The following is a 22,727-nucleotide window of genomic DNA, read 5'->3' on the forward strand; positions in this document are numbered from 1 at the left end:
TGGTACTGATAAGTTGCTGCTTTTTGCAGGAGCTGCTATTCTGCAGAAGTAGCATTTTAAGGAGGATGCTGAAAAGAGCGGGACGCTGGGGTCGGTTTTGATGTTCTTCAGTGCCTGGAATACCATCGAATCTTCGACATCTTGTACCTGCCATTCACACTCAACAAACCCATACGTCTGTTCGTGACACTTTGTGATTTTCATGATGTGCCATCTCTTTATCAATTCCTGCATACATTTCATGCTCATCAACGCAGAGCAGTGGCTGCTGCCTGTTCTATTTCTCAGGCTGACAGTAATTGGACTTATTGGCTGGCACGGCCTGACCTACATAAGCTCTCTGGTTACAAGTCTACAGTCCCTACCAAGGGTGTGTATCGATGAAGTTCCTCCAGCCCTCTTTTCCAGTCATGGCTTCTAAAAACAGCCTGAATTCACAACATTTGAGTCTTAAAATCTGAATACACTGTGAGCCTTTATTCTCCCGACCTTGCCAACAGCTCCATATGACCTCAAATAGGGATAGAAAAGTGCGTTGGCGTTTCGCATCCATTGTCTTAAATGTTGCAGGGGAGAAACCACGGCGAGTGGATAAAAAGACGAGCACATTGACTGATAAGGGAAGAGGTGAGAAGAGTGGCAGCGGGGCTAGAATGGTGCATTGTGACTCACTATTAAGTAACCATGACTTCGCCTACATGGGGTGTGTGGTTCCAGGGTTGATGAGGTGACTCAGAGAGTGAAAGAGATGAGGAAAGGGTGCCGATGGTGGGGATTGGTGGGGGTTCAACATCAGCTGTTTACATAGGCCAAACAATATCTGGACTTCATTCATGGCTGGTTGACAAAATATCGTGCCAATCTTGCTTTTGTGCAAATGTTTTATGCATTTTCTAGTATGTATCAGCTGTTTTTTTCTCATTGATAGCGCTGACCAGCTAGCCGTCGTGGAGCCACAAACAAGAACTTGTCTCTTCAGTAGCAATGATGTGACATCTGACTTTCCAACTGCCTCTCACTACAGCTTGTGTTCAACATAGAAAGCATCTAAAGCATCTAAAGCATCTAAAGCATCTTTCCCTGTGGACGAAATTGTCTACCATATCTGAAAATAAGATAAGATATGCCTTTATTCGTCCCTCAGTGGGGAAATTTTAAAATAAAAGTGAAATTAAAATCAGCATGCCAGAATAAAGGGCGGCACTGCGGGCGCGTGGGTAGCGCGCAGACCTCAAAGCTAGGAGACCAGGATTCGATTCCACCCTCGGCCATCTCTGTGTGGAGTTTGCATGTTCTCCCCGGTTTCCTCCCACATTCCAAAAACATGCTAGGTTAATTGGCGACTCCAAATTGTCCATAGGTATGAATGTGAGTGTGAATGGTTGTTTGTCTATATGTGCCCTGTGATTGGCTGGCGACCAGTCCAGGGTGTACCCCGCCTCTCGCCCGAGGACAGCTGGGGTAGGCTCCAGCACCTTCCGCAAACCTCGTGAGGAAAAAGCGGTAGAAAATGAATGAATGAATGCCAGAATAAATGTAGAAGTGTCTAATGTCTCAACCGGTACTCAAGAAGTGGACTCTTTAAGACATGCCCTTCATTTGCATAATGAGCAGATTTGCATGAATCATGAATATGCATGCTCACAATATAGGGAGTACAAAACAAACTGACAGTATATAAAAGTGTGATGATCTGACAACAATGTACGTAGTACCCAAGTGCTTTGATGTATGTACATACGTATGTACATATGTAGAAAATAAGCTGCAAGTGAGTATACATGAGTATTTAAGTGTCATAATGTTGACTGAAATTCTGTCATCATTTAACAAGAGAATACAACATTCTAACTACATTTATAGGACAGAAAAGTGGACAAAGCATAATAGGTTGCCTTTATTTATTATCCTGGCAGCTCTGAGAGTTTTAAATCATTATTTCTGTGCAGTGTTCCACAACAAAAAAGCAACGCAATGTCCTTGTTAATATCCTGCAGAAATTACCATTGCCTGGTTTTACCAAGCAATCCGTTAAAATATCGGACCAAGTGTACATTTTAATGAGCGTGAGAAATGTTGACAGCCAATCTTGATAACAGAAAAGAATGAATTATTCAACAATTTTAGTCCTCTGATGGTTTTGAGAAGATATGAACACAAACAAACTAAGCTGTCCAGACGTCTACACTATTACGAAACAATCAATATCACGTAAAATCTGTCAAATGATCAGAGCCTTGCAAACATCTTGTTTGAATGAAGTGATTGTGTCCAAGCAGACAGTAAACGGCTGCTTTAAAGCTGTTTCTGATTAGCGGTTTTCTCCTTTTAAAAGTGCAGAGATGTTATGTGTAATGCAATCTCCTGTCGGAGTCAAACGGCTACCTCAATGGTGTGCCATAGAAGACCTCAGACATGCAAACAAAGGAGGCTCTATTCTGGATCCGTGCACCTTTTTCACAGACATGCATCAGGGTATGATTCCTTATATGGGCATGGATCCAGTATTGTAATTTGTGCTGAAGGCTACTTCTTTCAAATACATATTCGTATATGATTCTTATGAAGGTTGCATCTGAGGGAAAAAACAGTAAAACATAAAAACGTCCAAAGGAAAAAGACATGCACATACCTGCGCATAAAATCATTACATTCATGTTCCTTTAATCTCCATTTCAAATTGATGCAGAAAATTATTCCGTATCTCAGACACTGATTTGTCTCATTTCACTTCAGAAGCCAGACATATTAAACACAACAAATGCATGAAATTAAGCATCCATTAAAACATGATAATTCCTTTTGTATGACATTCATGCTATATTTAACTTTGTACACCACAAATCATGACTATTGTGTTGTACTGTGTTTAGCAGATTTAGTTAGTTAAACCGTGGATTTATCAATTCATATGGCGTTACAGATCGTAACATCAAATATCTTATCAAATATCACCATAGCCTACGCACAAGCTACGTTTCTGCTGTGGTCGGAGCGGTAACCATGGTGATGACAGACGCTTCGTCAGGTGACATGACGTACCAGTCCTGCTGCAGCAGAGAAGAGGAGACGTGCAGAGCGACTTCGCTTTGGGAAATACCTGAATGAATTTCCTTCATTTTTGCTTTGACGTCACGTCACAATTCACTCATTTTTAATCAACCAGGCGACCAAAGAGAAGATGACCAAGGAGGCACAGGTCACGAGAGAAAGAGACAGGTGACCCCAGAGGGAGACGAGGGGCACAGACGAGAAGAGAGGGGTAAACCCCTCCTCCCCATTCCAAAAACATGTTAGCTTCATTGCCCGTCCAAATTGTCCATAGGTATGAATGTGGGTGGGAATGGTTGTGTGTCTATATGTGCAACCGGTCCAGGGTGCACCCCGTCTCTCGCCCAGAGACAGCTGGGATAGGCTCCAGCATCCCCCCACACGAGTGAGGATAAGCAGCACATAAAATGGATGGATCAAGCCAGAGACTGAACTCTCTGTTTGAGGCGGCGAGTCTCAGGAATGGTGAGTAAGCTTCTCTTTGACATCACTGACAGAGCACCAACTGCAGCTGAGATGTTTTGAAAAGCCCAAATTGCTTGATCCACTAAGAAGGTATTTGTTGACACAACAGTGCAGACCTGCAGAGGCAGTTGTGATTGACACATGGCTGCTGCAGCGGAGCGAGTACAAAGCCGGACATTTATCCCAATTAGCGCCTAACACGTGTATGCATGCCGAGTGACACAATTGGGGCAGGCCAGGAAATGTGGCTAACAATAATGGACCCCAGTCGCCAACGTGAGCTCTAAGTAGACAATAAGCTGTTCAGGCTCCCACTCGACCTCACATTACAGTCACTCAATCCCAACACCAAAGGTTAGGGCAACCTTATGGAGATACATTCACTGTGCGTATGGTTTTAGAGTATATATCTATACATAGAGTATATACCCAAAGAGTATATAAAGTAACCATCTTTGCAAAAACCAATTTAGGTTTTAGACCCAGAGTATTTAGGCATATTTTAGGGAAAGGTCTTGGCCGATTCTTGACTTCTTCTAGTGTCTATCTGGAGTAAAGATTTAGGGTTTATGTTACAGCTGGGATCATGTTAAAAGGTCACCTCCCTACAAATAAGCCAGAAGGTGACAAAGGCCTGGGAAAATATTTCTGGCATGAAACACTTTCTTCCTGTTCAGGCATTCATTTGAGGTGATTTGCTATTCCAGCGGTTTATTTCAATCGATCTCTTGTGGTCACTGTCGGCACACTGTGACATCATAAAAAGCAAACTCTCTGAAAGCGAGCGTTCAGAGCCATCCCTGACTTCTTTCAGGGCTCACTTCCGAATACGTAAACGTCTTTATAATAAGCTTTGGCACGGTTTTAAAACGAGAATAGAAGCTTCTAACACATTTATAGGTCAGAACAGTGCAGAAGGCATAATGGGTTCCCTTTAAAACAACTAGTATCCCCAAAGTGTGGTAAGCGTACCCGTAGGGGTACGTCTATTGTCATAGGGAGTACCTGATTAAAATGAAAAACACTTAGAGCCTAACACTCACAGAGCCTCAGTGCAGGAAGAAGGACGGAGACGGAGCATGGCGTCTGTGTGAGTTACATGAATGCTATTTTGACAGCAGTTCATATTTTTCATATGCTTCATCCTTTCACCAGCATCTAATGCTACCTTATGACCATAATAGAACTAGTGTGTTTGAATGTATAGTCATGATGTATACACTTACCTGGCTTGGTGACCGAAACTCTTGGTTATTGTCATTCATGTACATGTTGTCACCATCAAACTGGGGAAGAAACAAAGACGAGACATTAATAAGGCGTCCAAAAGGCGGTTGGGAAATCGAATACATGAATCAAAGGATTGGGGTCTGTGCATTGCAGAATCTCTTGTGGGTGGCCTGAAGCACACGACTAATGACTTTGTCACTTTGGTTAAACCTCGTGGTGGCATGGCAGTGTCGGTAATTACTGTTCGTCAGCGGGGCCAGTAATTAGGATACACGAGCTCAGTGGCGAGATAGGCTGTTCCCTCTGGGCTCCGAGGTGTGTGAGAAGTGTGAATGAATCAGCACACAGCGGCGACACGCTGCGTCTTCACACGGGTAGTGAACGAGGCACTGAAAGATGGCTTGCTGCAGGTGCCAAAACACTGTCTGACCGGGAGGGTTAGAGTGCAAGCGGTGACCCCTGACCCCCTCAAACACCCTCCACCCCCACTCTCCCGCAAGAGAGTGTGGAAACAATCCTGGGCAACCACTTGAGCGCTATATGCAACACGCAAGCTCTGATGTCAAGTCTGTTGGAAGGATTAATCCCAGAGGAATTTCCTGCAAAGATCAGCTGTGACAAAGAAGGAAAAAAAGCAACTCACATTCTGTTTTTAGCTCAAGAGAATGAGATTCCTCAGTAAGTGAACAGGTGCAGTGTCAAGGTGACGGAGAAGCTGCTACCCTGTTAGGACGAGATGTATTGTGAAACGTCCTTGGTCTCCAAAGGCATCACACTTTTTCATAGCATGTTTGCAGCAAATGGAACAAAACATTGACTGGGCGGGATAATAACACTCGTGCGCACACAAAGAAACTCAACGTGTCAAATGAAGCCCCCCGTTTTGTTTGTCGACTGAGGTCACCCTTTGTAATATCACTGCACAGAAGCCAGACAGCAGAGACAACATGATCAAACTTGACAGTGTTCCACACCAGACTCCTCAGATGTGAAGCTACCGGGAGCCCTTTTTATTGTTCAGGGTGGTCGACTTTGTGCAGGGAAAAAAAGCAGCCTTGAACACAGCATAAACAAAAGCTGAATATGAGAGGACAAGAAATAGAATGAAATATATACCTGCTTAAAACAGATGCAGATCTCCATCAAGATGGAAACAATTGTCACTAGATCACATGTACACAATGTAATGAGATCCTGCATACAAACAACAATTACACCCAACCTGATATTTAATGTCATTTCATTTAATTGATGTGTACTATGGGAGCTATTAAAGGGGACCTATTATGCTTTTTCCACTTTTCTGAGCTATAAATGTAGTTACGATGTGGTATTGTGGTGTTAAACCATGCCAAAGTTTCAGATAATGAGGTTTGCGCTTTTGGAAGTGAGCCCTGAAAACGCTCGGTTTCAGAAGGCGTGGTAAAGCTGCTCCTTTGTGATGTCACAGGTGGACTTACTTATATGGTTCATAGTTAGGAAGCACTGTGGGCGTGTGACCAATCACAGCCAAGTAGGCATGCCTGGGGGCGGGCTGTGGGGGGAATAAATAAAAACAGACTGTTTTTGCCAGGAAGCACAAATCCAGCTGCAATAGGTGCAGATTCTGCAAAATCGAAATAGCTTTCTGTGCGGGTTATCATGTGTTGTATCGTTTGTTATAAAAAGGTTATATTTGATTTTTTATATATTTATTTAAAATAAAGAGTGGCCCAGAGAGTTGGCAGATATTTTTGAAAGCTTTAAATTAAAAAAAAGAAACCAAAAGAAAACTTCAAGGTTGTAAATAATGGTAAACAAAGAATAGTGTGGGTAACATGTCTTCATTAAAAAGAAGCAAAGGACATCACTGGTGGTTTATTTTGATGGAAAAGGTGTTTTTATTGTTCAGCAAGAGACGTTGGGTGCTTGTCAAGCCGACAGTATGTGGTTTTCCTTGTTGAGGTAATTGTAGCCTAGTGGAAATGACAAAGGATCCAGTCACCTTCCAGTCACTTTCTTCTGCCTGATCCCAGTGCGGTTTTGTTTCTTTTGCAGAAACAGCCCATCTGGCTTCTCAAGGGATGTTTATATCTTTGTTGATTGTCTTGAGAACGGAATTTTAACAGCAAATCGTGTAAGCGCCTCAGCAAAACAGAAGCATTTCAGTCATGCTGTGAAATGTCGAGTTCCAAAAAGAAAACGTAGACAATTGCAAACATTAGAAATGCCATCAAAAAGGCCAAAGACAACCTAGAAAGGTCAGCCATTTTGTGCTTCAACATGGCTGCCCTTACATTGAAATGTAAAGCTGTTTTCCCTTCCTCTCTCCCCTATGCAGCTCTCCTTTGCCGTGGTCCTCTTTCTCCCACTTAAAATGGCAATTTCTCCTCGACTCAATGCTATCAGCTCTGCCATTACTCCACAGTTACAGCAGAAATCATCTTCTCATCCACCAATCTCTCATGTCTCTCCATTCTCACTTCTTTCCCTCTCTCCTCTCTCTCTCATTCTCATCCTTTCCACCTATTGCTGCAGTTCCAGCCTCCCTCCATATCTCTCCCCTCTCTTTCTTCAGAGGGCCTTGGCATCGCTCGTTCCCCGACAGTCTAATTGGGCATTCTGCCTGAGACAAGGGCCTCATTAAGCAGTAATTACACACATGTTGTTTTCGGCAAACATCTCTATTTGGATTGCTTTGCATGGTAATTGTTCAGCGGGGACCACTGCTTGCGATGTTCCCCTCAGTGACACACGTGGTGCTGGGAAGATTGCAGCGGGAGAAAGACAGAGAGAGAGATGGCTACGGAGGAGCAATGAATGAAGAACTAAAGAATGCATACATGAAAGGCAAACAGGGAAGAGCAAAGTAGGCGGCCTTAAAGGATGAAGGTAAAGTCAATGAATAATAGGGATTCTGTGTGAGAGGAAAACGAGGAGCGCAAGTAAGTAAATAGAAAGAAAGTAGCACAGATACACAAGTAGGTCATGGCTCACCATCATCGACAAAGCTGACTGTTTCAAAGCTAATGAAGCCACAAGGTGGAAGTAACGCTAACTAGCATATCCAGGGAAAACGTAATGTTTACACTGTGCTGGGAGCGTGTCATCTCACACGGGTCAGACACGGGGCATTTATATGACAGCATCCTTACAAGGCCGTGTGTGATTGATGGACAATTCATAAGCTCCCCATAAAACCTTGTAGGCAACATCTGTTTGGCGGGGTGGTGGTGGTGGTTGGGCAAACATGCACAGAGAAAGGCATCTTCTTTCATGCCTTTCATTTTATTTTGCTAGTTAATTTCCACCGACATCTATGAAGTCCACTGTCATGTTACTATTATTTTGCAAGCTCATTAAACTTTTAACAAAACGTGCACAGTACAAAAAAATTGACGTATGCAGTAGATTTTTAAATTATTTAACAAAGTAGTTTAAAATGCACTCTCACCAGCTGCCACATTAAAGTCCTGCCTCTCGGTAAATAAAACACCTTTTATCATATAACATTAACCCTGTAATATAGATAACACTCAACTTACTATGCACAAAAATAATGGCTGCAAAGGGGCTTTCATGGGAGTCTCATGCAACATTATATGGATGCTGAAGCAAGAAAAACATATTTTAGGACATCTTCAGTAGTACAATGTAGTACTCTGGTGTTAAACCATTCGGACCTAAACTGTAGTTAGAATGTAGTATTCTGGTGTTAAACCATTCTATAACTGTAGTTAGAATGTAGTATTCTGGTGTTAAACCATTCTATAACTGTAGTTAGAATGTAGTATTCTGGTGTTAAACCATTCTATAACTGTAGTTAGAATGTAGTATTCTGGTGTAAAACCATTCTATAACTGTAGTTAGAATGTAGTATTCTGGTGTTAAATCATTCTATAACTGTAGTTAGAATGTAGTATTCTGGTGTTAAACCATTCCATAACTGTAGTTAGTATGTAGTATTCTGGTGTCAAACCGTTCTATCACTGTAGTTAGAATGTAGTATTCTGGTGTTAAACCGTTCTATAAATATAGTTAGAATGTAGCATTCTGGTGTTAAACCATTCTATAACTGTAGTTAGAATGTAGTATTCTGGTGTTAAACCATTCTATAACTGTAGTTAGAATGTAGTATTCTGGTGTCAAACCGTTCTATAACTGTAGTAAGAATGTAGTATTCTGGTGTTAAACCATTATATAACTGTAGTTAGAATGTAGTATTCTGGTGTTAAACCATTCTATAACTGTAGTTTTAATGTAGTATTCTGGTGTCAAACCGTTCTATAACTGTAGTTAGAATGTAGTATTCTGGTATTAAACCATTCTGATCTACAACTGTAGTTAGAATGTAGTATTCTGGTATTAAACCATTCTATAACTGTACTTAGAATGTAGTACTCTGGTGTTAAACTATTCTATAACTGTAGTTAGAATGTAGTATTCTGGTGTTAAACCATTCTATAACTGTAGTTAGAATGTAGTATTCTGGTGTTAAACCATTCTATAACTGTAGTTAGAATGTAATATTCTGGTGTTAAACCATTCTATAACTGTAGTTAGAATGTAATATTCTGGTGTTAAACCATTCTATAACTGTAGTTAAAATGCAGTACTCTGGTGTCAAACCATTCTATAACTGTAGTTAGAATGTAGTATTCTGGTGTCAAACCATTCTATAACTGTAGTTGGAATGTAGTATTCTGGTGTTAAACCATTCTATAACTGTAGTTGGAATGTAGTATTCTGGTGTTAAACCATTCTATAACTGTAGTTAGAATGTAGTATTCTGGTGTTAAACCAAACCAAAGTTTCAGATCATGAGTTTTGCACATTTGGAAGTGAGCCCTGAAAGACGTTTTGGATGGTTCTGAACGCTCGGTTTCAGAGAGTTGCCTGAAACCGAGCTGCCTGTGACATCACAGGGACCCAGACTTCCTTATATGGGCAAGTTAAGATACATCTGCCCTTCTTCTCCCCAAAACATGTAATGACTCAATTTCTACAACCGATGTTGTGCCAAGATTGTCTGCACTGAGTAAACGCCCCGCTCTCACATTCGCTTACTGAGCTCCACGGCAATTGACCAATCACATTGTTACCACTCCTACGAGCCTTCAGTCATCAGGGATGGCCCCTGCAACTACTCCACGTAACCAAATGCTGTTTTTTTCACATTTCCGAATCAAATACACGGCAGAGTTATCCTTGCCAATGGAACAATCACCCAGAAATGTCATACGGGAGGCATTTGCAGTACTGGTTTCATCCTGAAGGGGTGAGGTGCTGCATGAGCTGGAAGGTGCTTGTCACTAATACCCGTTTTTGGTTTTTGGAACAGCAGGGGAAATGCAGGATTTAAGTAAATAATTACAATTAACAGTTCACCACTGTACTCCCCCAGCATGCCATAAATGTATTAACGAATGAATGTTGTATTTTAATGTATCTTTGACTCTGTTTACTTGCTTTTATTCAACTCCATTCTTCTGTAAAGTGTCTTTGAGTATTTTGAAAAGCGCTATACAAATTAAATGTATTATTATTATTATTATTATTATACACCGTGTACTGTGTACTACAGTGTTACTATTCATAGGTACAAATGCTGAGACTATTGCTGCTCCAGTTATACTGTACTCATTCTCCGTCAAAATGTATCACTCCAGTATCTATAAAAAAGTATTGTCTCTCTCGCAAATACACACACGTACACACACACTCAACTTTTAGAACTTTTCAATGTATACAAGAGAATCTCGAGCAGAAAGTGTAATACTTGTGACTTTAAAAGCCTTTTCCAGCACACCAAATCTCTAAAAATAATTCTCTCACCGAGCGGAATTAATAAGCCCAGAACAGTACACAGCCATTCTGTGAAGAAAAGGGTGTGGTGGTGCTGGTGTGCAGGGGGGTGGGTGGGGGTCTTCATGCAATATGCATGCTTGTTTGAGCACCCTCCTTCCTCATCTTTACCCTCTTCTCTTGATTTCTCTTTCTACATCTTTCACTCGCTCCTTCCTTCTGTGTTCAATTAAGCTGCAGGAGAGACCAAACAAACCTCCATCTGAGACAATGTGCCCCTGAATTTTGATATTGCCAACACACACACACACACACACACACACAGGTACAAAATAAAAGAGTGGAAGATGCATAAAGACAGAAAGACGGTAGCATGTGTGGGAGAAAACAAGACAAGGAAGACAACGGTAACAATTCTGCTACCACACCCCTAGCAAACAATGAACATGGCACAAACACACGCACACACAAAGGCCTTAAAGAGAGCAGCCTGTGGTCATAGCGACACATGCTCTGTTGTTAGACAAGCGAAACAGGGCCTCTTCCTGGGTGTGAGAACACACTACACACACCCAAAACACACTCCAGCACGACCTTGGTCACACACCATAATTGACATCTTTTCTATTGGCTGAATTTCAGCAGCTTCTTTTCTCAGTAGTCAGCATTCCTAACCTAATTAGATATTAAAATACACATCTGTGGGAATCCGCTGGAACTTTTTTTTTTATTTACTAAACCCTTGCTTACCAAAAATATTTGGTAAGCAGGACTAAGGTGAGATGTGACGCACCAAAAACTGCACCCCTTTCCATAAGAAGCTTGAGGGGGGAAACACCCACAAAAGACATGCAGGTTTCAACCACTTCCGCCACCCCTGATGTAAAAATAAAGATGGTCGCAGCTCTCATTCATTGGTTTTCTGTTGCAGCCACAAACACATCAAACCTTCAGCTGCACAGATGGTGAGAGATGGAAGGCAAGATTGAAAAGAAAGGGTTTTTTTCCATTCTGAACTTAAGTTCACTGAGCTATGGAGAACACATCACAACTTAAGTCTAGTCTAGTGATGTGAACTTGTCGTATTTGAGTGGAATTCAGAGCGTCAAACGACACGACATGTTTTCCTACCTGTTGAGTCTGTGATTGTTTATCAAAATATTTTAAAATGTATTTATTTAACCTGCATGGTCAAAACGCTAACTCATTGCAACCACATTTAACCAACTCCGGTCCAAGAAAGCCAGGATGCTTCCCAACATGCCTTGTGTTTGTATTGATCACACTGTGAGTGAGATAGCGGTTCGGTTTGACGACTCTCTGTTCTTTAATCCTGAGTGTTTGCAAAACTACTATTAGCAAATAAAAGAGTACTTAATAAAAGCCAGTTAAGTTTGCTTTTGACCACTTCCTGTGCAACTCAAGGTCAATACAGTATGTTTGATTACGATGCTGTCATGTGCTCTGTTGACATTTGATGCGTTATTATCAATATTTCTATATTATTACCAACTTAGGGTCAATGAGATTTATTTTTCTGCAAAAAAATATTTTTGGTGATGGTAATGGTTTTATTTAATTTGAATATGCATCAGTTTAAAATTGAATGCATCCCATAATCAGTTCCCAGTTGCACATGTCCAAAAGGAGTAGGAAGAAGCAAAGCTAATTAAATCCTACTCCTCCATCTGGTACTTTTACAATCAGTAACTGTTACATTTGTTCACTTCCTGCTTTCCATAATACAGTTTTTACAATAAGTTTTTTTTTATTTTATTTTAATTTTTAAATTTTACATTTTTTAAATTAATTTTATTAATTTTTATTTTTATTTATTTTACATTTTTGTATTTTTTGTATTCATAAAATATGTTATTTTTTATTGTTTAACTTTTTTTTAATTTTGTATTTTTTTGTATTTTTATTTATTTTGTGTCACATACCGAAGTACAAGGTGATATGACATAATGGGTACCATAGTAAGTGTCAATATAGTGATATATATAGCACATCATGACTGGTTCAAGACTCTTCATCCTTGTATTTAGCAAACATCAACCGCTTGTATTGTATTTGTATTTATGGACATAAGAAGAACAAATGGGCGGGGTTTCCCACAGAAAAGCAATGTTATGATCAAAAACCCGCAAATTTCAACTGTTGTGCTATATTTAACAACCTGCACTACTCGGAATGAAGTTATCCCACAAGTCTACCTGACAGTTATGCTGTTTGAGGTAAGAATGTGTGTGTGTGTGTGTGTGTGTACATGTGAGCCCATGCAATACAGTATGTCAGTGAGGTTTCTCAGGAGAGGATGCAGAGCACAAGCCACTTTTAAACCGGGGTAAACAGCGATGAGGAGGAGATAAAGGGCAAAGTGAATGTCACATTACCCCAAGCCCTTTGCCTCAGCTAACCACAGCATCAGATAACTGCAGCAGAGGAGAAAAAAAGTCTGCTTTCCTCCATCATATAATTGGTTATCTTATTGCAATCTACTGCTCTCTGCCGCTGCACAAAATAGGAAAGAAGCAAGAAAGGGCTATGGGAGATGAAAAAAAAAGGTTTAAATTTGACAGGTGTGGCGGTGACAAAAATAAATGCTTACAAGCACAGGCAACACTCATCTACCTCCATAAGTGTCTCCCTTGTCAGTTTTGCAGTTGACATAACAAGGAACTTTGCTCTGTCTATCAGGCATAGCAGATGGCACCAAAGAAGATTTGTGCATTTGAACACAGAGAATAATATCTATTGCAATATGTTATTTAACTTCCTGAAGAAAGATTGTTTTGTTAGATATTATTCCTTTCTTCTTCTGCAAAACAATTCTGTGCCGCATTGTGAAGCGCCAAGCAAGGTCTACATACTAGAAAAGTACGATTATCTAACTAAAATGATTACTTTTTCATACCACTGTATTTCATGAATTCTATGGTGTTGCTCATGCTGGAATGTGCAACTTCCTTAGGCTCCATGGTGGGTTGTTTTACAGCCATGATGTATAAGAAAAGCAGGAGACTTGTGGCGTAACTATGTTAGTTAGCTCCAGAACTACAGCGTAAACCACGGATGATGCCAAAAAGACTGATTGTGTTTGCGTTGTTGGATGTGTGTTTTACGACGTGTCGGCGAGTCAGTGTTGAGAGGTCAAAGGTTTCCAAACAAGTGTACAGAATAGAGGATGAAGTAGGGCTTGGCTACAGTGTCTCACCACAGCAGTGGGCAGTCTTTTCCTAGCTGGACTGGTGCCTGGAGGGGGGGCAGAGTGGAGCCTTACCCCTCGCTCAGCCACACTGTACCGAGCCTGTGGTTTGAGAGAGACGAGAGAGAAGGTACAGAGACAGCAGAGAGAGGAAAGAGAGGAGACAGAGGTGGGGAAGGAAACGTGGGGATTTAGTTTGCAAGGTACAACCCGGGCATTTGTAAAGGAACATGTCAAGACACTCCAAAGCCCCTCCTCAAATCTCCACCTCCTTTACGCCCCTCATGCCAAGCGCACACGTGCAGAGGGAGGAGTAATGACATGAGACTTACACAGTGATTCTACACTGGGGGGAAAGAATGGAGGTTAATGAGCTGACATCCCATCCGTCCAAAATACACGCCCCCCTCCCTTCACCCTATGCTCTTCCACACACTGACAAGCAGACACACAAACCCAACAAGACAGTGGCACTGAGCCAATGTGGGGACTAAAAAGTCTATCATGCAGCATTGAGTGGCTTTCCATAAAGTCACACTTGCATATGAACGATTAGGAAAGTCAGCAAACAGATTGAGTCATCAACTGAATGTTTTTTTGAAGATGGAACTCATAGGTTAGTTTTGGGGGCTGTTCTTCCGCTGCAGGTACGAGTGTGAGTTCATGTTCATTCATTCATTTTCTACCGCTTCTTCCTCACAAAGGTTGCGGGGGGTGCTGGAGCCTATCCCAGCTGTCTTCGGGCGAGAGGCGGGGTACACCCTGGACTGGTCGCCAGCCAATCACAGGGCACATATAGACAAACAACCATTCACACTCACATTCATACCTATGGACAATTTGGAGTCACCAATTAACCTAGCATGTTTTTGGAATGCGGGTGAGAGAGAGAATGCAAGGGGAGAACATGCAAACTCCACAGAGATGGCCGAGGGTGGAATTGAACCTTGGTCTCCCAGCTGTGAGGTCTGCGTGCTAACCACTCGATCACCGTGCAAAGTTCATGTTGAACAAGAAAATAAAGTTTGCTCCTGCATTCGACTCTTCAACCGTATGTTTTAGCATAAACAAATCTAAACAAATCCTTACACCCCTAGGTAAAACAAAGGCGCTAATAGTTGGACAACCAAGTGTATAATTAGACATTACAGGCCTATCTTACAATCAACTAAAAGTAACTAAAAGTGGCCATACGTTATCTAAATCTAGCCGTTATCTTGTGTAGGCTGGTTTTAGATAACGTAGTGCCTAAAGCAGGGGTCTCAAACCTGCGGCCCGTGGGCCAAATGCAGCCCGGGAAACGCTAGTTTGAGGCCCCCACCTTGATACCAAAGTTTAATGTTGAAATGACAGCTTAAATTTGTGTGCACACCAGACACAATTAACATGATTTTTCCCCGCCCATACTGTTACCCTACCCTGTTACCCCGCCCTGTTTTGCTTGGATTAGCAATGAAGCTAAAGGCTTATGATGCTGGGTACAAATAAATGCAGGAAATGATCTGGAATAAAACGGAAAATACACGTCAAGATAAAGCATCTCATCGAACATGTTCTGAGGATCTGAGTATGATGCTAACTTGCTAATTGGGTAAAATTATTAAGTTTCATTAATGTTCATGTTAAAGGTTAAATAACTGTTAATACTGTACATTTGAATCTGAAAAAAATAATTTCTCTACCAACTGTATGTGGTTTGTGCATTAATTATTCTTTATTAATTTGTTTATTTTTTAATCTTATTTTGTGTATAGAAAAATAAAAATTAAGATATTTGAGAACAGTGGAATGTTTTATCAGATATTTTGGTGTGGAAAACCGGAACCAAAGTACTGAAAAAGTGTAGGGTATAGCAGAAGCAAAAGCATTGAAGATAGTTTTTTTATTGATTTTTTTCCCAGGTTTTAATAAATGCGTTTTGGGTTTTTTTTTGAAAACCTGATGCGGCCCGGCTTCACCCCGAACCTAGCTCCGGTGGCCCCCAGGTAAATTGAGTTTGAGACCCCTGGCCTAAAGCCTAAAGGTAAGAAACTGACTAATTTGTTCTATCATGTCATCCCATACTTAAAATCTTCAAGTTAAAAAAATGAGACATTAATAGAATGATAGATTGTGTCTAAAGTGTAAAAGTGCACTCAGTGCTGGTATGGCAGATGTATTTGTTTGCTAGCGAGATCTCCACGGACTGCTTGGGTAAAATCTATGTACAACATAAAGCCTAGCTGTTCATATAGAGCCATATTGGTCTGTTGTTTGCCAGGTCGACAGCTGCATTACATCCTCCTACACAAAGGACTGTGTGAATGAGGCTGGGCACAATCATCTACAAACTACTGTTTGAGTTTACTACATGGAAAAAGCAAAAGAGCAAAGTAACACGATAAAAGAATGAGCCTGAGAATTGATGAAGTCACCGTGTGTTGCAAAGCACCAAAAGGGATGGTTAATCATTAGCGCCCAGTGAGAATCTTTGTAGTGAGTAATTTGTGGGAAGCCTTGTACATTTTTAATATGCTTAAACTGAAGAGCCAGAAGAACACAAACTACATGAAATAATAACAGGCATTTCACCTTCGCACCATCCCAGCCTCTCAATTATTTACCACTAATGAATAGCCTCGGGCAAATTTCATCCTAAGTGCAATAGCAACCATCCCAGAGAGGCCCAATCTGCTAGCTCAAATACTTAAACACATTTACTCAATTATGCTCGCTGGCCCTAACGCCAAGGAGACAAGCGTCTACACGCTTCAGCCAGGATATTTCAAGGAAACAAGCCAACACCTCGTGTGCTTGATTGAGAAATCGTTTCATTCAAAAGGCAGGAAGAAGATTCTTGACTTTTTTCTGTCTCCATTTTTCTGTCTTGTGGCAAGACGGCACTGAAAGGATGCTCAACACCAAGTGTTTGAATGTCACCATGTTGTACAAGTCACAGCAAAACAGCACACCACAACGTTGCGTTTGGATGTCAAACAAATGCTGCCAAGTGCAGGGAATTGCTTCATAACCTTCACTATACAAACCATCACCTCAGCGAATGGCAGTCATCCTGCCATCTGTTGCCTCCATAGGCGACGACGTGTGTGCTTTAGTGTGCTAATTATGCTTCATTCAAGGCTGATTATAGCTATGGTGATTGCTTTTGAAAGAAACAAATACTTGTGAAATGTCAATCCTTTATTTTGAAGGTCGGAATTTTAGTTGATAGACAGATGAAGACACACAGCGCAGCAATAAGAATAAAGAATAAAGGCATACAAATCTTGGGACATGGGATATAAAATGTATTTTCCATCTCCAAGGCGCTCAAAGCGCTTTGACACTGTTAGCATATTTACAGACTGATGACGCAGCATCAGGACCGACTGGGGGTTCTCTGGATGCTCTTGCTCAAGGATACTCGGACATGATCACGACAGGGTGGGGAATCGAGCCCAATATTACATAATATTGTTGCACATGACATATTAAGGTAACATTTGATTGTACCAACGCTGCACACAGTTAATATTAATAGTTAATTAATAATATACATACTTGTAATATTAACTAAAAGTAAAAGGTATGACATGGGTTAAGGATAGAACAATAACTACAGTATGTCTAACGTATGCATGAATTGTGCTTGTATAGTAAGTATATACTGTATGGTGCAGGTTCAGTATTGCTGTAAAGTCTGACTAACTTTGCATTTTCTATTTCAGTTTTGGGCTTTAAATACACCAGAGTGAAATCAGTGCAAACATTTCATTCCTAGACAGCTTGTAAATTACAACAGGGCATCTTCTTTTTTTTTAAGCAGAAATGGAATGAGGGAGACATTGAAGAAAAAACATACTATTTTCATTTCAACTGCTTTAGGGATTAAGGCCTGTGCTTCTAGAAAAAAGTGCATTAAAATAATCCACCATTTGCATGTTTTATCTCACAAAGGCGAACCACGCACACACTCATGCACGCACACACATACACACATGGAGCGCCCTCCCCACCCCACCCCCTGTACCTCCCTTCTACTCATCCTTCCCCTCCCCAGTCTGGGTCAGTGCACACACACACACACACACACACATACGCACATCACACATATACACACTGTCATCATTAACCACACACACACACGTTGAGACCAACCTGCTGCCATCTGCTCTATGCGCTCTGTACAATCCTGGCTGAATACATTATTCACTACAATACATCACATCACATTCCCTCAATGTCACAGCCCCTTGTTGAAGAGGAGTGAGGCTGGGGGTGAGGAAGGGTGAGAGCAAAGAGCAAAGCAGCTATTGTACTCACAGGGTGAGAGCAGCAAAGGTACTGTAAGTAAAGGGAGAGATAGAGGAAGATGAAAATTAAAATGTTTCGCATTTTTGTGAAACATGTTTTTTTTAAAGCAAAACTTCAGTTTTGGTGCATGTTAAAAAATGAGGTTTCGTGCAGGACCTTACCTCCCGAAAGCTAAGCGACACTGACGTAACATACACACTCACATCAGGTATGTTATGGTAATGGCAATGGTTTTATTTCTTTTGAACATGCATCAGATTCCAATTGAGTGCATCCCATAATCAGTTCACAGTTCCACATGTCCAAAAGGAGTAGGAAGAAGCAAAGCTTATTAAATCCTACCCCTCCATCTGGTACTTTTACAATCAGTAACTGTTACATTTGTTCACTTCCTGCTTTCCAGTTTAAGGTTTTTTTTTTTTTTTTATAATGTACCTCGTACCGAAGTAGGAGGTGATATGACCATCCAATGACATAATGGGTACCATAGTAAGTGTCAATATAGTGATATATATAGCACATCATGACTGGTTCAAGACTCTTCATCCTTGTATTTAGCAAACATCAACTGCTTGTATTGTTTCTTGAATTGGCTCATCGTTGTGCATTGTTTGAGGTCCTTACTCAATCCATTCCATAGTTTGATTCCACATCAGGGCTCTACGTTAAAAACAAAAATGACTTGCCCATGGGGAATCCTTAAGGTGAGAACTACTTGCCCGAACTTGCCCCATGTAAAATGAAAAGACTGCCATAATGATATCATATATCAATATATGCTGATAATTCATCAGATAATAGTACTGATGCATTGTATTTGGAGGAATGTCTGAAAATTTGTGGAGATGTATGTTAACATGGCAAGCCATGCTACCTTACACATGGTAGTCGTAGTAAGCAGTGATATTTATAAGTTGTGCACCACAATGAAACATTTGACACATTTGTGTACTAGTAAAGTGTTTTTAATCCAGAAAAAAATGCTCAATGGTCAAACAATAATTTGTGAAGCAAAGGTGAGAAAAATCCACCGAGAAATGGAAGCGCTAGATTTTGTAGCTTGTGCAAAATCAGCACTTGGTATTGGATCTAATGGGTGGTGTTTCATTGTGACCACTTCAAATTGTCACAGCAACGTGACTCACTCACCTTTGCCATCATTTGATTTGCTGCCGCTAATAAAATACTTGTTTAGGAGGCACTGTTTCATCACTTTTTGCTGTTTTCCTTCAGAAGTTGTTGAAGAATTAGACCATGTTGGCAGGGACGCCATGATAGATGTCTTCCTAGTAAAACGATCGCTGATTGGTTGATCGCGAACAAGAATGGGTGTGGGTAAAACGCGGATTGTGGATTACGGACCGCGGTCTAAAAAAACGATTCTGATTGGTCCATTTCAAGATTTGCAAGGATTGGTTTGCAAATTACCACCGGAATTACGCAGTCCGTGTTTTACCAACACCCAACAAGAACCGCTTTAAAAAAAAACTCTTGGCAGTACGGCATGCTAAAGTGCACTTGCCCGACGGGAATATTAATGATTGGATTTACTTGCCCGAATTTTGTTTTAACTTGCCCCGGGCCATCGGTACAACGTTATTGTCGAGCCCTGCACATACTGAAATGCTATGGCTTTTTAACGTAGTCCTAGCATAGAAGTGTTTCAAATTTAGTTCTTCCCTGAGATCATATTTCTCCTCTCTTGTAGAGAAGTATTGGATGACATTTTGAGGTAATTGCTTGTTTTTAGCCTTATGCATTATTTTAGCTGTTTGAAGATTAACTATATGAGCAAGTTTAAGTATTTGTGATTTTAAAAATGTTTGCTACCATGTTTGTTGTCAGCTCATAATGCTGATTTGACTAAGTTAGAGTTGGGCTTGATCGAGTACTTTGGATAACTAACTGCAGAACTGATCAAAGATCAAGGTCAAAGGTCAAATTTGAGTGTTTCTTTCACATTTGTTCATTTTCTGATTAACACAACAAGACGTGCGCCACATGGTGCGCTAATCGTGGAATGTAGGCAAACCGAGGAAAATTGTGGTGCAAATGTTTTATTGCTAAACTATAAATGCTACTATAAGTGCTATTTCCACTGTCCATAAATAGAATAAGTTGCCCTAAAGCCAACTCATGGCTTTTCCATGGTACATTTACCTACTGGGAGCAACTGGGTGTTAAATATCTTGCCCAAGGGTACTTCAACATCATGATCATGAAAGGACAGAGGATCTAACCTTCTAACATTCAGGTTGGAAAACAACCGCTCTACCACTCAATGTTTATGTGCTGTTTTCCAAAGCCTTTCCTTGTAGTGTTTTATGTAATATTGCTGACGCAATAAGAAAATGATTTCTGTCACTGTACCGTTGCATGTGTGTGTGTGTGTTTGAGAAGGTGACAGTGTGTATGGCAGCACAGCGTACTAAAACATCTTGGAGTCCACACTTGACTGTGACCTGCTTTGTATTCAGCTGCTATTCAACCCAACATCTTCTTTCCACTCGACTCTCTTGCAGCTGAGTGGCAATTAACCTCGCTGGAGGAAAGTCTTAAGTCAAAGTACTTTGTCAAACTTTACTAAATGTCACACCGGACAATCCTGTCAAATTAGTTAACTTTAGTTATGAGTCTGCATCAGAACTGGACCACAAAAGGTGTCGAGCTTGTCAAATCAGATCATTTAAAAACAAAAGACCTGTGGGATTGCTCTCTCCCCCGCGCTGCCATTTTTTCCCAGCCTCCACACCCCCAACACGCCACTTGGCTTTTCCCAGATGCTCCCGGCTCTTGTCTGTGTTTGGGCTGTGACTGTGAGGGGTCACCGCCTGCCTTGTTCTCACACACCAAGTGTGTGTATGTGAACGAGAGGCCACCACACAGTGTGGGAATGCAACAGTGTCAAAAACAAGTGTGGGGATTTCTCCAAATATCACAACCTTTTCCTGTGTGTGCGCGAAAGTGTGTGTATGTGTGTGTGCTTGTTGCAAGCTCAGTGCCAGGCCTCTTTAATGAGTCTGTCAGGCGCTGTTAGCGACGGCGTGCTCCCCTGGCTCGGCACACTCCTGCAGACACACTGTGATTAGCCGGGCCAACGGCACACCACCGGGCCAGATTAAACACTCAGCATGCCGCCAGGGAACACACACACCCCCCCAACACACACACAGACTCACACAGCTTCGTCACCATTGCGCCTATTAGCCAGCTCTGATACAGTAACATGTACTCGCCCTCAAGAGCAAGGTGTCAAGCTTGCCAGGAATGAAAAAGCCCTGAATGCACACAAACACAACCTGCAGCACTAGCAGAAGGTGCTATTTTAATAATCTGACCCACTGTGTTGAATCTCCGTCCACCACTAATCTCCAACATCAGTCTGAATTAAGGATGGCCCCTCCAACTCCAGCGGCTTCATTTAAGTGACATGATACGCTAATTACAGGTAATTAGCCCTCATATAATGAGCCGCCTCCATGAATGAGTGGATATGTAGACCAGGGGCAGGCCTGAGGACACGTCGTAATTGGTTCCTCGAGGGTATGATGAGTTTTTCAAGATTGACCGTTCAGATATGCAGTAGTGTTCTTGTTAAGAGCAGAACATTCGGACAGTTTTTCTTCTATAAAATACGCATTTCAGCTTTCAGACATTTCATCCAAGAACTTTGGCCATCATTTAAACTATGCAAACTTTTTATGACCCGACCACTGAAAAGAATCGGAATCGAGAAACAATGTTAATGGTAATGGTTTTATTTCATTTGAACATGCATCAGATTCCAATTGAGTGCATCCCATAATCAGTTCACAGTTCCACATGTCCAAAAGGAGTAGGAAGAAGCAAAGCTTATTAAATCCTACCCCTCCATCTGGTACCTTTACAATCAGTAACTGTTACATTTGTTCACTTCCTGCTTTCCAGTTTAAGGTTTTTGTTTTTTTTTAATAATGTACCTCGTACCGAAGTAGGAGGTGATATGACCATCCAATGACATAATGGGTACCATAGTAAGTGTCAATATAGTGATATATATAGCACATCATGACTGGTTCAAGACTCTTCATCCTTGTATTTAGCAAACATCAACTGCTTGTATTGTTTCTTGAATTGGCTCATCGTTGTGCATTGTTTGAGTTCCTTACTCAATCCATTCCATAGTTTGATTCCACACACTGAAAAGGAACCGGAATTGCTCAAATTCAAACGAAGCCCAGCCCGACCGAAAAACAAAGATGCCATGCTGGATACTGCTGAGTCATGTGCAGTGAAAGCCAGATAGGTCCCGAATCTGTGTGCCATGCTTCACAGACTGTTAGTGGTATCCTTAATACTCATACAGTCCTTTTGAAATATGCAAACCTGCATTATTTGCATTTTGTATTCATTGAATGCAACTAGACTGCAAGCAGTTCAGAGGTTCGAGTTAAGTTGGGTGCTTTTTTGAACCGTGAAAGTGTGGGAGGTGAACAGAAACCTTAGGGTAAAAAATGTTTTATCTACAGTTAGAAACCTAGTGAAATTCAAATGAGTGGGGCCTACAGACAAAAAGTCCCTACATCACAATGTTCCTTTCTGTCCGTGTCGACTTCCCCTCACTGGCTGCCTCTCGTGCAGAGTGGCCTAATTCTGCCCCTCCGTGTGGCACGTCAGGGTTTTCCTTGTCACCGCCGCATTTCCTGCCATTATAGCA

At 41.2% G+C, this 22,727-nt stretch overlaps 1 protein-coding gene across 2 annotated transcripts in view; it reads right to left on the bottom strand.

Annotated features, from left to right (window-relative positions):
* Window positions 1–22,727, bottom strand: part of LOC131136506 (TOX high mobility group box family member 2-like) — a 64,560-nt gene that overhangs the window by 24,530 nt on the left and 17,303 nt on the right. Inside the window, exons 2-3 of one of the 2 annotated variants that reach the window (XM_058083407.1) lie at window positions 13,748–13,840; window positions 4,743–4,802 (exon numbers count right to left, since the gene is read on the bottom strand). In XM_058083407.1, the coding sequence (XP_057939390.1) occupies window positions 4,743–4,802; window positions 13,748–13,840 (153 nt within the window). The remainder of the gene's footprint in view (window positions 1–4,742; window positions 4,803–13,747; window positions 13,841–22,727) is intronic. The other variant, XM_058083408.1, reaches the window with a different exon arrangement.

The sequence above is a fragment of the Doryrhamphus excisus genome, chromosome 10 (assembly GCF_030265055.1).
Source record: "Doryrhamphus excisus isolate RoL2022-K1 chromosome 10, RoL_Dexc_1.0, whole genome shotgun sequence".
In the NCBI taxonomy this organism is placed as follows: domain Eukaryota; kingdom Metazoa; phylum Chordata; class Actinopteri; order Syngnathiformes; family Syngnathidae; genus Doryrhamphus; species Doryrhamphus excisus.